We start from the raw sequence: 15605 nt of genomic DNA, 5'->3' as shown, positions 1-15605 counted from the left end.
AGCAGTCCGACATCCAGCGATCGAAGCCACAAACACTGAGTTTAGCGCCGGGAGTAAGCTGTCTCGCGATTCGGGAATATCTACATCAATGTTTCAATAGGCATTGGCGAGGTTGGACACCAAAGTATAAAGCTTGGCATTACAAGGCATCAGGACTTTTTAACGATCGCGATTCAGCTACACTTCACCTAGTGGACATCTTGCCACATCTCAACGGTTTTCACCATTCAAATAAACAACTCGACTATCTGCCTAACATGTCATTTCCATATAAGCAAGTACTTCTAGTGGGTGCCACATCGGGTATTGGAGCAGCAATGGCGGATAAGCTTGTCGGAAACGGCGTCAAAGTCGTGGCTGTCGGTCGGCGCCAGGAACGACTAGATGCATTTGTCAAGAAGCACGGCCCAAGCAAGGCAGCCTCTGTCCGGTTTGACATTACAGATAGGGCAGGTCTCGATGATTTTGTGAAGAGGTCAGTCCCAAGTGCAGAAAATCACTGCCCACAAGCCCCCCTCCCCCGCCCCCTCCCCCTCCCCCACCACGGAATGGATTACTCGACCCGAAGCGTAGAAAGGCCTTGCGGACTTGATGCCTCCATACGGAAAGCATTAGCGACTTACTATACTAACAGTTTAACAGGGTTGTTGATGAGTTTCCCGATCTGGATTGTGTGTTCATCAACTCAGGAATCCAAAGTCAGATCAAATTGTCGGAACCTAGCAGTGTTGATCTTGATGCCTTTCGGGAGGAGATAAACGTCAATTTCTTGAGCGTTGTCGACATGTCGGTCAAATTCCTTCCGAGACTTCAAGAGAAAACAATCCCGACAAGTTTGATCATTACCGGCACTCACCTTGCTCTGATTCCGGCAGTGACTTTACCAGCATACTCTGCTTCCAAGGCAGCTCTTCATGCCTTTGTCTACTCTCTGAGACAACAACTACAAGGGTCTAGCACTAAGATCGTAGAGATCTGGCCTCCCTTAGTGCAAAGTCAGTCGTCAAATGTGCTATTTTTGATATCCAGGACAACACTGACAACACCACCAGCCGAATTGCACGATTACATGGGCGAGGAGAAAGGTCGATCGATGGGAATGCCTGTTGACGCGTTTACCAATGAGACATACAAGCAACTTGTTTCCGGCACTGAACATATTCTGGTTGGCTCAGTCGGCCTGGAAGAACCATTCCTGCAGTTGGTAAAGGCAAGACAGAAACAGTCGGATGATCTGTCAAAATTCATGCTCTCACACCCCTAAAGTAGATAGTGAGAGAAGATGCCAAAAGCTTGATAGTCTTGGTGATCCACTCGAATCCTCCCGCTGTTCGATCTTACCGTGGATCAGATGTAACTTAGGTCACAATGGAACAACATTGAGGTGGCCAGGCGTGTTCAGAATGCCATTTAACCATCTTTGCAGGATAAGTGGTCATCCCTGGCGATGATCATTTGATACTTAATTCTTGGGACAATACCTAGATCCTAAGTGAAGATCACGCTTTACATGTGCACGCAAATCTTTTAAAAACATGGTTTGGCTATAGGGTCCCATAACACTTGGCTGCAGTTTGAAACCTCAGGTTCTTGCTATTCTCTTTTACGTGACTTGTTCTGATTATTGACGACATATCTTAACATCTCGGCACGCCTATTTCAGCAAAAATTGCCACGATCACTTTGGCCGAATGAGAAATCGACATAGTGTCATGTTCTAGCGATTTGAGTGTACTTGCTATTTTCAGACTTGATCAAATACATGTAACTCAATGATAGGTAATCATGGCCTAGAAGTAGCTGGGTTGCAACGCAATCAAAGTACTGACTTTTGGCGCTTCGCGTACCCGCTTTCCCAGAACCCAGGCCAGTAATCAGGAACTTCCTCAAGGATAAACCTCGAAAGAGCTGCGCTGGTCTCAGCCGGCTTCTCCATGTTTGCCCAATGTCCAGCTTGAATAGTCACTTCGGTGAGGTTGCTACACGCCTGGCGCATTGGCTCGGCTAGCCGGGTAGTCTTGGTCTCGCACACGTAGTCGAATGCTGCATGGATGAGCAAGGCAGGCTTCTCAAATTTGCCATCGTTTGGTGCCTTTGAGTTGAACTCGTGGTTGCGCTCATGGTTCATGTAGTAAGCTGATCCCGGCCAGTACCCCGTCTTCTTCATCGCCTTAGTGAACTCATCAAAGACCTCACCCTCGAGGAGGGGGGCTGGAATTTGATCTGGGGATGGAGGTTGTGAGATCCCGCCAAACCATCCTCCGTCCTTTCTGACAGTGGAAGTGAATGTGGGCTTAGGGGGATAAACTGGCTTGCCCGGTTGCCACAAAGCCTTGTTGATCCCCTCGATATCTTTCTCATACCAGGCTACAGCCTTTTCAAAATCTTCTTCGTAATGACGCATGTAGTCCCATTGTCCGTAGGGGTATTGGTCTTCGGGATAAACCTGGCGGTCGACAAGGGCCAGTATTGCGTTCAGCCCCAAGTCAAGTGTGCGATACGGAACACAGACATTCACCAGGGCCTTGACAACTTCCGGACGCTGTGCTGCAACAGTTGAAACGCACGGGGAACCCCAGTCATGACCGATCCAGACGGCCTCCTTCCGACCAGTGTGTGCGAGGAGTGCTAGTAGTCCTTCGAGAATACTCTGCTGGGAGTAATCCTCGATAACTTTGCGAGCTGTCGATTTGCCGTATCCGGGCATGTCCGGCGCGATGGCCCGGAAACCTAGAGCGCTGAACGCCTCAAGCTGAGGTTTCCATGCAAGTGAAATCGCCGGCCAGCCATGGACGAATACAAGGAGAGGTCCATTGACTGGACCCGCAGCGAGGTAGTGGATATTCTTGTTGTCGGCGTAGCCAACGTCGTATTCCTCAAAGGTAGACATTGTGAGTTTTGAGATGAATTGTGTTGGGACGTGTTTCAGCAGACAGGTTCGGGAGCTTGGTTCTTATACTTCATCTCATACCTAAGGTAGTCATTTTGGAGTCAAGGCTGGAGTATGACCAAACCTAAAACTCCGCAACTATATGCATGCCTATCCGTGGACCTGATGGAACGGGGGATGTGTAGATCACGTCCACAAAAAGTAAGATGAGGTGAGCTGAGTAAAACGTCGCTGCATATGCTACCACCTGTCGACAGCGAAAGTGGATATATTTTGTTCCCGCTTCGACCGAATGGTCGACCGGCCGATCTGGGCGTTGCTGAGTGGTCGGAGTCCTTGTAGGCCGCGGGCCAAGTTTCGGCTGGATTATTAATACCTGCATTGGCGCATGTGCATGTTAGCTTGTGTCACCCACCTTAGAATCCCCGCAATGCCCGGCCACTCTGTCGTGGAGGCGCTGTTCTTTCAGTCCAGTCAACATCGGGGGTCAAAAGCGTACCTAGACAGAACATACATTCAATGTGAGCAATATGATGTGTCTTCAACCGCCCCTTAAGTGCCCAATGAGGCGCACTTAAATACAGGGCCAAATGGTGCGGAACGTATCAATTAGCCGAAGAGTTGAGGGAAGAAACCAGTAACGACCATCGTTGCACCCCCTTGCTTGTCTCGAAGTGGGGTGCTATTGCCAGTGCAGTGCTGTGATGTTGTTAAGCCAGCTTCCTTACCAAGCTGAGCCAGGTCCTTGTTCACAGGGATACAGCAAGATGTAGATTGAATCGAGATCTTGCGTCGAATCCCATCTAACTATCAGATATTTCCAGTCAATTCCTTTTGCGGGCAGGCAAATGAGGTTTAGCGGTGACTCCTCGTGGTCTATTTCGTCGCGGGTCCAATTGGAAGCAGCGTGACTACAGTCTTCTTCAGGCGATGTCAGCAAAGCTTCATCAACAGACCACCTCCTTCGCAGGAGGGGGTGATTCCGCGGAAACGATTCTCTGACTCACTACATTATCTGACCAGATTGGCAGCAGCTTACACTCGGCCGAACTGCCATTTTGCCAGCACGTAGTGAGCATCTCTACTCTACCTTACCTAATAAAAGTACCTTCTGTTAATCACGCTATCTTGACACCGCCTCGAAGGCGCCACCTGACATTGACCTCACTTACCGTCAACGTAATGTTAAAGCCAGTTGTCCCAAGCATTGAGAAACTATCCATACGTCGCCGAGAATCTGAAGTACATGTTCACCACGTGCCAAGAACTGACTGATGATATAATTTGGTGGGTTTACCCCGAATGCAACATTGCCGAACCGAGAGTAAACTATCGGCTCCAAGGTAGCTTACCAGGCTTATGAGGTTACTCTCGCAAACCTAACATCGGATTTATCGGTTCTTTCCTAGCCCGGTTTCTTCTGGAAGCGCACACTCTTAAACATTGCAGAGAATCCTCAAGTGCACTCAAGACATTTGGGTCGGTGTTATAACGGGCCCGCGTGCGGCAGCAGCCATACCCCGCCTCCAGAGCAGACTAGGATTACTGATTAATTGACAAATCATTCAGACTCAATACATGTATCTCGAAAGCTTGGGTTCCGCTACTGGGTTGAAGAATATGGAGCTGTTAACAAGATGCTTGCGCATCTCCCCGCTAATTATAGTTGAATAGTAAACATCCAACAAGAGAGAGATTGATCCACTAAGCTGACAATGACTCACTTAGACAGAAAGATAGATCCATTAATGCCCACTAGAATATGGTCAGTCAGGCAGAAATCCTCAATCGCCATGATCCCCGCGACTTGACATGATTGGAATCATGGGCCAAATCACGTATTTCAAAACTAGCACCAGCATCCACCGGCCAAGTTTGACGGAAGCCATTGCCCTGGAGTCACAAAAGACCTATAAGCGGAATCTCGTTTCGTAGAACCCCCATAATCCTTGAAATTTCGGACTACAATATCGGCTAGAATCAATCTGAAAACCCCTGTCTCCGAGGACAAACAAGCGTCGATCTTTGGATGTCTAGACGAATTTCCATTCCTATACACCTCGTTCGCTCTTACATTGTACCGAAAAGTTCTAATAAGCAGTTCTCAAGCGAAATTTGGAGGGCCAACGTGACTGCCGAGGGGGAATACAGGTCTACTGATGGAGACGCCTGGTTGGACCCGTATGACGGAAAGTGGATGGCGCCCACCGGATACTCCCCCCACCGGGACGCTCTCCAGGCTAGCACTACTGCACCCAGTTTAGTGTTGCCTGGGCTGGATATCTGGTGAACGAGAGAAAGAAATAGCACCTCTACAACGTGTCTTCCGTAATGAGAGATTCAAACGTGTTACGTGTTTGTGGCATGGTCATATTGAAGAAAAGCTCCCAAGCAGACGGACTTAGGATTGTCAAGATATCGGGACGAGACAGGTTGTCGATTGGTTTCCATGAGCATATCTGACATGTACTCACCTCGTAAATTTGCGGCCTAGCATGAAGCAGAAGTTGCAGTGTCTCGATATTTGCGAGTCGTCCAGAGAAGGATAATCATGCTGTCATCCTTTCGCGGAAGAGAGGGGGATGACCCAGGGTTGTATAGATCTTTACTGGTGGTGTAACCCCAATCTCCCCTTCTACGTACAAGCCATGAAAAATGCGGAGGGTAGCAACCCCTAATGCGCCCTCTCTCCACGTGCGGGGCCCCGCACACTTACACGCGTGGCATGTAGGTAGGAATAAGCATAATAAGATCTGTAAGCTATAATTAAGGACCTCTATCAATAGGTATATAACACAGGGAAGAAGCTCACAGAGGCTAACTACTATTAGGGTCTAAAAATAAATTATTAAAATCTACCCTTCCCTCAAAATATATTATTAACGGTTTATATATACCTAAGCTATTTTTTTATTACTTAGTTCTCTTCTTTATACTCCTTAAACTATTTTTAAATTAATAAAGTTTAATTAATAAAGCTTAATAAAATACTCCCTTCCCTAAGCTTTATTTTAAAAGCTATTTATAATTTATATATATTATATTAATCCCTTATTTATAAAGTTTTTTAATATATAATATAAGGGTAAATAAAAGCGGTACTTATTAATTTAAATATAAACCCCTTATTTTAAATAATAAATTTAATTAGCCCTATAATTTTATACTTAAGTCGCTCTTATTTATAATCCGTTTTTATAATTACTAGTACTTAAATAGTTATTACCCTATTTTTATTTATTAATATTAACCCCTTTTTAAATTACTATAATTTTTAATTTTTTTTTTTTTCGTAATTATTTTAATTATATATAATCTTTTACTTTTATTAGCGTTTATACTATTTTTTTATTACGTAAATCTTATAATTAATAAATATCTTTTAAATTTTTTAATCTTATATACTCCCCTATTTAAGTTAGTCTCTTTTAAAATCGTATCGTATTTATTACTAATTTTATTTTAATATAAGTATAATTCTTAGCGGTATTATTATAATTAATAACGGATTAGTTATTAGCGCTACGAATATACCTAGTAATAGTAATAATAATTATTTATTTAAAAAGCTTAATATCCCCTTTACTTACCCTAACTTTATATATATATTACTACTTATGCGCTACTTATATTAACTATTATAAACTCTTATTAAAAAAAAAAAAAGCGAATATTAAAAAGATCGGGGTTAGCTAAGTACGCCCGCTCCTTTATTTTACTTACGTTATATATAAAGCGCTTAATCTAAAAATTAAGTATTATAATTAGCTAAGTTAGTAATTTATAGCCCCTAGTTCGCTCTTTTATTTAATACTTTTCTAAGATTTAATATGTATTATATAGAGTATACTATATAAAACTATTTTTATAAAAATATAATAAGTACTTAGTATTATTATTACTCCGTTACTTTTCTTATATATTAGTTAATAATATTTTAAGTTCCTAAGTTTATAAAATTTATAATACGAACCCTTTAAAGTACTATTCTTATTTTAAATAATAACGTTTATAATCTAAAGGTTTATTATTCTATTATTATTTTATTATTATTATTACTTAGGTTATTAATATTATTTTATAGTTTTAATAAACTTATAAAATTATTATTAGTAATATATAAAGGGCGCTTAAGCGTGCTAATAAAAAGGCCCGTTCTACCCTTATTATTAATAATAATAATAATAAAATAATTATTAACTCCTTTTATACTACGTTTTTATTTTATAACGACGCAATAATTATATTATTACGTACTATTTATAACGAAGTACGCTATTTAAATAATATTTTAAAAATAGTATAATTACTCCGCTTATACTCTATATTTATAACTAATTATTTATAAATTCGTTAATAATAAAATAACTATTTTTTTTTAAATAATCCTAAGGATAAAAATAAGGGTAGCCCTTTTATATATAAGAGCGGTCCTCTTATAAATTATAAAAAATAAAAAAGCCGTTTATAATTAGCGCGTTTATACTACTTAATTATAGTTATATAGCCCCCTTTTTTATTATTAATAACTAGTTTACTATATTATTAAGCTTATTAAGAGCTAGGGTGCGCTACTTAATTAAAACCCGTTTTTTATATATATTAATTAACGCTACGTTTTTAATATACTTAGCTAGTTCTTATATATTTTTATTATTATTATATCCTTTTTATTAAATTAAGTATTATTACTTCCTTTTTAACCCTTTATATTATATAATATTTTTTACTTCGTAAAGCGGCTCTCTATTTATATCCTTAATAAATAAGGGCTTCTAAAGGGCTTTTTTATAATATTAATACGGCTTAAGTAAGGATATATAAAATATATTATATATTTTATATTACGTTAGTATATTTAATTAATAAGTAACCCCCGCTATTTTAATTATTAATTTAACTTTAAATAGACCTAAATACTTATTAACTAATTTCTAACTAGGGCGCTACTTTTTAATATTCTTTTTTAATAATAATACTTAGTTACTTATTTTATATAATATATTTATTTTAGCTTTATTAACTTATTATTTATACGTTTTATATATTTTTTATATAAAAAGTCGTAGAGCTTTTTAATTAGTTCGTAATTAAGCTATACGCTCCTTAATTAAAATATTTTATATACTATTTCGAGTCCTTGTTAAGATTAATATAAGGTAAGTAAATAAGAACTTAAATAGGGCTTTAATAAGCGCTTTATAAATTATTAAATATTAAGTATTATTATATATAAACTTAGCTAAGTAAAAACGTTATACTTAATTTAATTAGTTTTAAATATAAAAATAATAAAAGTACTACTCTAAGTATTAGTTCTATTATTCTATTTAACTATCCGTTTATAAATAGAACGTAGTACTAAGATACCTCTTTATTATTAAAAAGTAATAAAAATAAGTTTAAAACTTATTTATAAATAACGAGCCCCTATTAAAAACGATCCCCTTAAGTATTTTAAATTTTATAAAAATCCTTATAAATAAGAAGTTTATAAATCCCTAGGCTATAAAGGTCGTCCTTATAATAATATAAACGTTATATTTTATAAATTAATTTATTATAATAAGTACTACGTTATAGGGACGCTTTTTAATTAATATAATTAATATAAATAAGCTTATAATAAAATCTAGCGATATTTTTTATTATAGCTTAACTAGGGTAAGTAGGGGGCGTAATAAGCTATATAGCTTATAATAATAAGGCTTCGTTTACTAATATATTATATAAGTATTAATATAACTTTTTATATCCTTATTTACTCTATTTTAATAATAATAGCGTTTTAGTAATACTATTATCCGTTTTATATTATAATATCTTATTATAAGCATATTATAATATACTTTAATAACCTCCCTCTTTAGCCCCTTATATAATAATATATAAACGTAGTTATTATAATATAATAGCCCTTTTAAGTTATATACTTAGCTTTATTATTATTTTTTTTAAACTAAATAAAGCCGTTAGTTTTTTTTAATTTATTACTTATCTCTTATAAAAACGTCCTTTTATTAAATAGCCCGTAATTAATTAATTATTAATAACCCCTTTTTATTAAATACTATTTTAAGTATTCTTATTATATTAGAGTTTTATAAAATAAGTAGCTTATAATTTATAGTTTTAATAATAAGCTTAAGTAGCTCCCTAAGTATTATATTATAATTTTAATACCCTAAGCTTATAGCCCTATTATACTTTTTAAAAAACTCCTTAGAGCTCCCTCGAGCTAGAGCTTTTAACTTCTTTTATTTATTTTTTTATACTATTATTAGTTTTATTTTTAAAATATTTATTATCTTTTTTATTTAAAAACCGCTCCTATAACTCGTTTTTATATACCTTATTATTATAACTCTAAAAGGCTCTTATATATTTTTAATATTATTTAAGTCTTTTTTTATTTTTAATAATAGTTCTTTTACTCCGTTATTATTATTATTTTTATTATAATTAGGTTTTTATAATAGTCTATTTACTAAGTTTTTAATACTTAGTTTAAACCTAATTTCGATATTAAATATTATAAGTTTATTTAGTTAGTATAGCTATTTCCTATTCGGCCTCTTTTTAGTATTTAAGAACTATAAATTAAAATAATTTATAAATATAATAACTTAATTTTAATTATAAACGAGGTATTATTATTAGTTTTTTAATATATTTATAATAGTTAATAACTCTATATTTTTTATACTATAATAGCTCTCTATATTTATTAATTTCCTTAACTTATAAATAATTAAGTACTAATTATTTTTAAATAATTACGTAATTATTAAGTTAATAGCTCGAGCTAAAGTATTAATTTATAATTACGTAGGTAAAATAGGGTCGAAGTATTATAATATTAGTATATTAATAAATACTATTAATAGCTTTTTAAATAATTTTATAATAAGTATTAGTAGTTCTAATTATCCTAACTTTACCTTTTTTAATAAGTTTATTAAAAATATAGTTATTTTAATATAGTTATTAATAAATTTATAATAAAACCCCGTAAATTTAAAGAACGTTTATATATTTTTAATACTCTTTAAAAATAGCTAATTTACTATAGTTTTAGTACGCGCGGGTTCTATTTTTATATTTTTATTAAATACGATATATTTTAAGAATCCTATATATAATATATAAAACTCGTATTTACCGCTATTTAAATATAAGTTTTATTATTATAATTTTTATAATATGCTATGTACGTATTTTTTATATACTACGTAATTATTATTATATATTAAAATATTATCTAAGTATATAATATAAATAATATTAACTAGGCTACTTAAAACGTTATTAATATACGCTTAGAAAGTTATAAGTATATTAATTAGCCCAAAAGGTATAACTAAGTACTCGAACTACCTGTATTTAGTACGAAAAGCCGTTTTTTACTTATTACCCTTAGCTATATATATATAGTAATATACGTTTTTAAAGTCTAGCTTTATAAAAACGGAGGTATTAAATAGTCTATTTAGTATTTTTTTAATTAATAATAGCGGCGTTCTATTTTTTTATATAATTTTATTAATTACTCTATAATTAACGTAAAGTCGTAGTTCTCTTCTCTTTTTAAATACGAAAAAGATAAGTACTCTAGTTAGGTTTATAAAAGGGTATATCTAGCCCCTAGCTTTTTTTTTATTAAATAGTTTTATAAAATCTCGAGCTTATAGTTCGATAATAAGTAAATAGGTCCTTATAAAATAAATATAGCGTCGTTTAGTTTAATATAATAATTATATAATACTTTATTTAATAATAAAATAGCCTTTTTTTTAAAAATAAGTTATTAAAATCTTAGTATTATAACTTTTAATCCTTAACTATGCTTATTAATATTACGTTACTATTTATAACTAAGTTAATTATAATATACGCGAGTATTATTAAAACTAAGTTGTTTAGTAGCCCTTTTTTTAGAGTATTTAAGTAAATATATTATTCGTAAATTAAATATTACTACTTTTTTTATTTCTAACTAATTAGTAAGTTAACGTCCTCTAACTAAAAAAAACTAAAAATAAGTATTAGTATTATAATATTAATTATTATAAAGTAATATAGCTATATCTTTATTATATTATTATTATTAATAATTTAAAGCCGTAAGTAGTAGCTCCTTAGCGTCTCTATTTATTTACTCTTAACGTTTATTAGTTATAATAATAAATAAATTCGTAAATTAGTATTAAAGTTATTAAATAGCCTAATACTAACTACGTTCCCTTCTATTCCTAAATTAATAAAGGTACTTAGCTTCTTTTATATATAGTTTAAATATATATAAGTTAGGATATTTAAGTACTACTTTTATTAATTACTAACTACCTTTTTTATTAAAATAATATTTAAGCTCGTTATTAATCTATGCTATTTAATTAGAGCGAGGTTTAATTAATAACTAGCGGCCTTATACCCCTTTTAATTATATTTATAATATATAATACTAAAGTAGCTATTATAGCTAGCTAGTTATAGTAAGTATATTAATAAAAGTTAAAGCTATAAGTACTAAATAAATAGTATTATAGTTATAAATAGCTTTTTTAAAACTATATTTATAAGTTATAATATAAATAAAGCTTCGGTAATTAATTATAGTTTTATTAAAAAGGGTTTTTAATAAAAATAATTAAAAGTAATTATAAGATTTAATATTAAATTAATTACTAAAAAAGCTATAAGAAATTTATTTTTAAACCTAGCTTAAGTTTATATTATATATAAGTCTCGTTTTTAAATATATCCTTTATAGTATTCTTATTTATTATTATTTAACTATTTACTAAATAATTATCTATTTTACTTATTTATAATTATTTATTTTACTTATTTATAAGCGTCCGTTTTTTATTTTATTATATAATCGTAGTTACGTAACTTATTTATAGTTCTTCTATCTTAAGAAGAGTTACTTTAAGTTCGTTTTTTTATATATATAGTATAATAATTACTATAGGTCTTATAGGGCGAGGCCCTAGTTTTATTATACGTATTAAGTTATAATATTAGCTTTTTTTTTAAAAAATCTAGTCTTTTAAGCTTATAAATAAGTCGTTTATTTTTAAATTAGGGAATCGTTAAGTATTTTTTTAAAATATACTAATATGATATTAAGTTAAATTAAAAAATCGAAGTTTTAAATAGTTATATCTTATTATAAATTATTATATATTATTCGTTTTTTTAATAAGGGTATTAAAATAATACTTTATTTAAATTATTGCTTGCGGGGTATTTATTATTTAGTTTTTTTTAATTTTAATATTTATAAAATATATTATTATTTAAGTATTTTATATAATACTTTTACTAATACTATTTATATTTATAAGTATTATAGTTTTATTTTATTAAATCTAGCTAATTAAATATAGTTAATTAATTAGTAATAAAGTTTAATTATTTTAATTATAAAGAAGAGGTAAAAAAGTTACGGTTTTATAAAAGAGCTACGGAATTATAAAAAAAAGCTAAGGCTTATTAATAAGCTTAAGTTAAGTTAAACGAGTTGTTATTTAAATTAGAACGTTTTTATTTTTAAAAACGAATAGTATTTAAAAAGAGTTAAGTTATATTAGAGGAGTTTTTTAAAGATTTTAAAAATACTTTTTTAGCGGCCCGGGAGGTATAAGCTAATAGTATTTTTAAAGTTATTAATTAGGACGCTATAATAACTAAGAGTTTTAGTTTTAATTTTAATTTTAATATTTCTTAAAAAGTTATTAAGAATTTTAGAAGTTTATAATAGGTTCTTATATATTTTCTTTATATTTATAATCTTTTTATTTAATTAAGAACTCCCGCGTCTTATTTTTAACTTTATAATTAATAATTTATTTAACTTTATATTTTAGTTAGTTTAGTTTAATAATAATATAATTTTCTATATATAAACTTTTAAATATAAGCTTAAGTAATAAAATATAAAAAGTAGGATAGTATCGTATCATATTTAATAATCTTAATTCGTAATTAATTAGTAAGACTTTTTTAATAATTTCAAAAAGTCTAAGTTTTTTATAATCTAATTTATTACTTAGTTACTTTATTTTAATATTATAATAAAAAAGATAAGTACTATCCCCCTTTTTTAAAAATAGTTTTTTAATTTTTAATTTATTTATATTCTTTTTTATATATTATTATATAAATTCGAGGTTTAGTAAGGCTTATTTATAAATCTTTTTAAGTTTACTTACGTTTATTATAGCTTTTATAGCTTATAGTCCTTATTATACTTTTTTATATATTATTAGCTAGAATTTATAGTTAAAATAAAATAGTAATTTTTTTATATTTTTACTAATTATATTATTATATACGAACTAGGTTATTAATAAAAGTACTACTTAATTATCCTAGTTATAGTTTATATAATAATAAAGGTATATTTTGAGAATTTAGTTAATCCTTTTTTTTTATTTATTAGTTTATAAATAAAATAATATTAATAATTTATAGTTTATACTAAGTTACAAAATTAGGGATTTTTAAAACTTTAAAATAAATAACTTATTTCTATTAAAAATAATTTCTTTTAGTAAACCGTAGTTTAAAAGTATAACTTTAGTAAATATATATACTAGGTTTTTTATAGTATTTAATTTTTTATAGGGAATAAAGTAGGTAAACTTAGTAAGTTAATTAACTATAACTAAGATACTATTATATTATATTTTAGTAAATAGTTCTTTAAACTTTAGTAATTTAATAATAAAGTTTTATATAATTAATTACTATGTTTTTATTAGTAATTATAATAGTTATAGTTTATTATAAGGCTTATGCGGGCTATTTTTATTTTTTTTATAAGTTACGTAGTCCTTAATTACCTCTATAATTTTAATACATATAATAAATTTATTATAATACTAACGAATCCGTTTTTATATTTTAGTAACTCCTTAGTAACCGTATACTAATATATTATAAATTTTATAATAAGCTTAGGGGTTATTTTTTTAATTGGGCTAATATTAATCTTTTTAGCTATTATAAAAAGTTTTATAGTTAGTATAAAGCTATTATCCTTTTTTTATTTAGAAAATAATTTATATTTCTTTAGGGACTACGACTTTATAGTTAGGTCTTTTATTAAGAGCGTCTGCTCTACTATTTTCTAAACTTTTTTAATAAATAATTCGGAAATTATATTTAAATAGGAATTCGCTCTATTTAACTTATTATTTATTTAAGTTCTTATTTATTATAAAATTTATAAAGTTCTTATAGTTTATATAGACTATTATTTTATACTTAGTTTTAAATAACTATAGTCTTTATTCTTAAAATACTTTAATAATTATTATTAGTTCTTTATTATAAATTTACTAATTTAATTCTATTTTATAAAATATTTTAAAATAGAAGTAATATAAATAAAGCTTTTTTTATTTATTTTATTATTTTAAAACTGCTCTTATAGTAAAGTTTAAAGTATCGGTTTTAATTTTAAAAAGTTTTTAAGGGTCTAGGATTATAATAACTAGTTCGGAAATAACTATATTTTTAATTTTAATAAATACTTTTTTATATTTAAAATCTTAAATAAACGGAGTATCCTTTTATATTAAGTTATTAAGAAGTCTAATTATATTAATATAGTTTTTAAAGAATCGTTAGTAAAAGTTAATAAATCTTAAAAATCTTTATATGTTTTTAACGTTTTATAATATAAGCTAGTCCCTAACTATTTTTATTTTTAATACTTATATATAAATTTATCTTAATATAATAGTATATTTAAAAAAGTTTATTTTTTATATATAGAACTCGTATTTAAAAACTTTAGTATATAGTTTAGTATTTTAGAGTTTTTAAAATACTATATAAATATACTTTTTATATATTTCGAAGTTAGGGGAAAAAATAAGAATATTATTAATATAAATAATAATAAAAATATTAACGTACTCTTAGAGTACGTAATTAATTATTATTTAAAAAGTTATTAAAGTATTAGTAAGTCCGAAGGGTATAATAAGGTACTGAAAAGGTTTTTACGAGTTTAGAATACTATTTTTTACTTATCTCCTTTTTTAATTCGAATTTAGTTAAATACTTATTTAAGATTTATAATAATAAACTAATTAGCTCTATAAAATAAATTTCTAAGCTTAGTAATAAATAATAAGGGGTAATAATTCTTTTTTATAATTTTATTAAGTTTTTTATAGTTAATAATAGGTCTTAATATTTTACCCTTTTTTAATATAAAAAATAAGGGGAATCCTATAGGAGAGTTTAATAGTTAAATATATTTCTTTTTAAATTTCTCGTCGATATATTTGTTAAGATACTCTTATTTTTTTTAATTTATTAAGTATATTAAATAGAACTTAAGTTATATTTTTTTTTTAAGTTCGATTTTTATATCTTAATTATTATATTCTAGTAATCCTATTTTTTTAGGTTTTATAAATAATTTTATATATATCCGGTATTTTTTAAGTATAGTTTAAAATCGTTATAATTCTTAATCGTTAGTACTAATTACGAACTTTTTAGAGCTTTTTACTGTTTTAATAAAAGTTATATATCGTATTTATTTTCGTTTTTTAAGAGCTACTAAAAATCTATTTAAACCCTTTTTCTTTTAAGTTATTTAGTAACTAGATTTTTCAAAGAACCTAGTTAGTAATTTAATTTATCTATAAGTTATATTTTCGTAATTACGAGATTTTTAAAATAATAT

General features: G+C 29.3%; 5 protein-coding genes across 5 annotated transcripts; 1 reads left to right on the top strand and 4 right to left on the bottom strand.

Annotated features, from left to right (window-relative positions):
• Positions 1-257: 257 nt before the first annotated feature.
• On the top strand, positions 258-1264 carry CTAM01_14855 (uncharacterized protein; the record flags this gene model as incomplete). Its single annotated transcript, XM_060530854.1, has 3 exons — positions 258-475; positions 643-995; positions 1053-1264. 3 exons carry the CDS (start codon positions 258-260, stop codon positions 1262-1264), a joined length of 783 nt encoding a protein of 260 aa, XP_060374563.1.
• Positions 1265-1816: 552 nt separating this feature from the next.
• On the bottom strand, positions 1817-2890 carry CTAM01_14854 (uncharacterized protein; the record flags this gene model as incomplete). The annotated part of the gene is made up of 1 exon (XM_060530853.1): positions 1817-2890. The coding sequence occupies one exon, from the start codon at positions 2888-2890 to the stop codon at positions 1817-1819; it is 1074 nt and encodes a 357-aa protein (XP_060374562.1).
• Positions 2891-12765: 9875 nt separating this feature from the next.
• CTAM01_14853 (uncharacterized protein) lies at positions 12766-12861 on the bottom strand (the record flags this gene model as incomplete). The annotated part of the gene is made up of 1 exon (XM_060530852.1): positions 12766-12861. The coding sequence occupies one exon, from the start codon at positions 12859-12861 to the stop codon at positions 12766-12768; it is 96 nt and encodes a 31-aa protein (XP_060374561.1).
• Positions 12862-13401: 540 nt separating this feature from the next.
• Positions 13402-13551, bottom strand: CTAM01_14852 (uncharacterized protein; the record flags this gene model as incomplete). The annotated part of the gene is made up of 1 exon (XM_060530851.1): positions 13402-13551. A coding segment is annotated over one exon (150 nt), but the record flags the coding sequence as incomplete, so codon positions are not given.
• Positions 13552-14996: 1445 nt separating this feature from the next.
• On the bottom strand, positions 14997-15155 carry CTAM01_14851 (uncharacterized protein; the record flags this gene model as incomplete). The annotated part of the gene is made up of 1 exon (XM_060530850.1): positions 14997-15155. A coding segment is annotated over one exon (159 nt), but the record flags the coding sequence as incomplete, so codon positions are not given.
• Between the last annotated feature and the right edge of the window lie 450 nt (positions 15156-15605).

The sequence above is a fragment of the Colletotrichum tamarilloi genome (assembly GCF_030869305.1).
Source record: "Colletotrichum tamarilloi strain Tom-12 chromosome Unknown Scaffold_137.1, whole genome shotgun sequence".
NCBI lineage: Eukaryota > Fungi > Ascomycota > Sordariomycetes > Glomerellales > Glomerellaceae > Colletotrichum > Colletotrichum tamarilloi.
The sequence above is the reverse complement of the archived record's forward strand: the minus strand, read 5'-3'. Positions and strand labels throughout refer to the sequence as shown.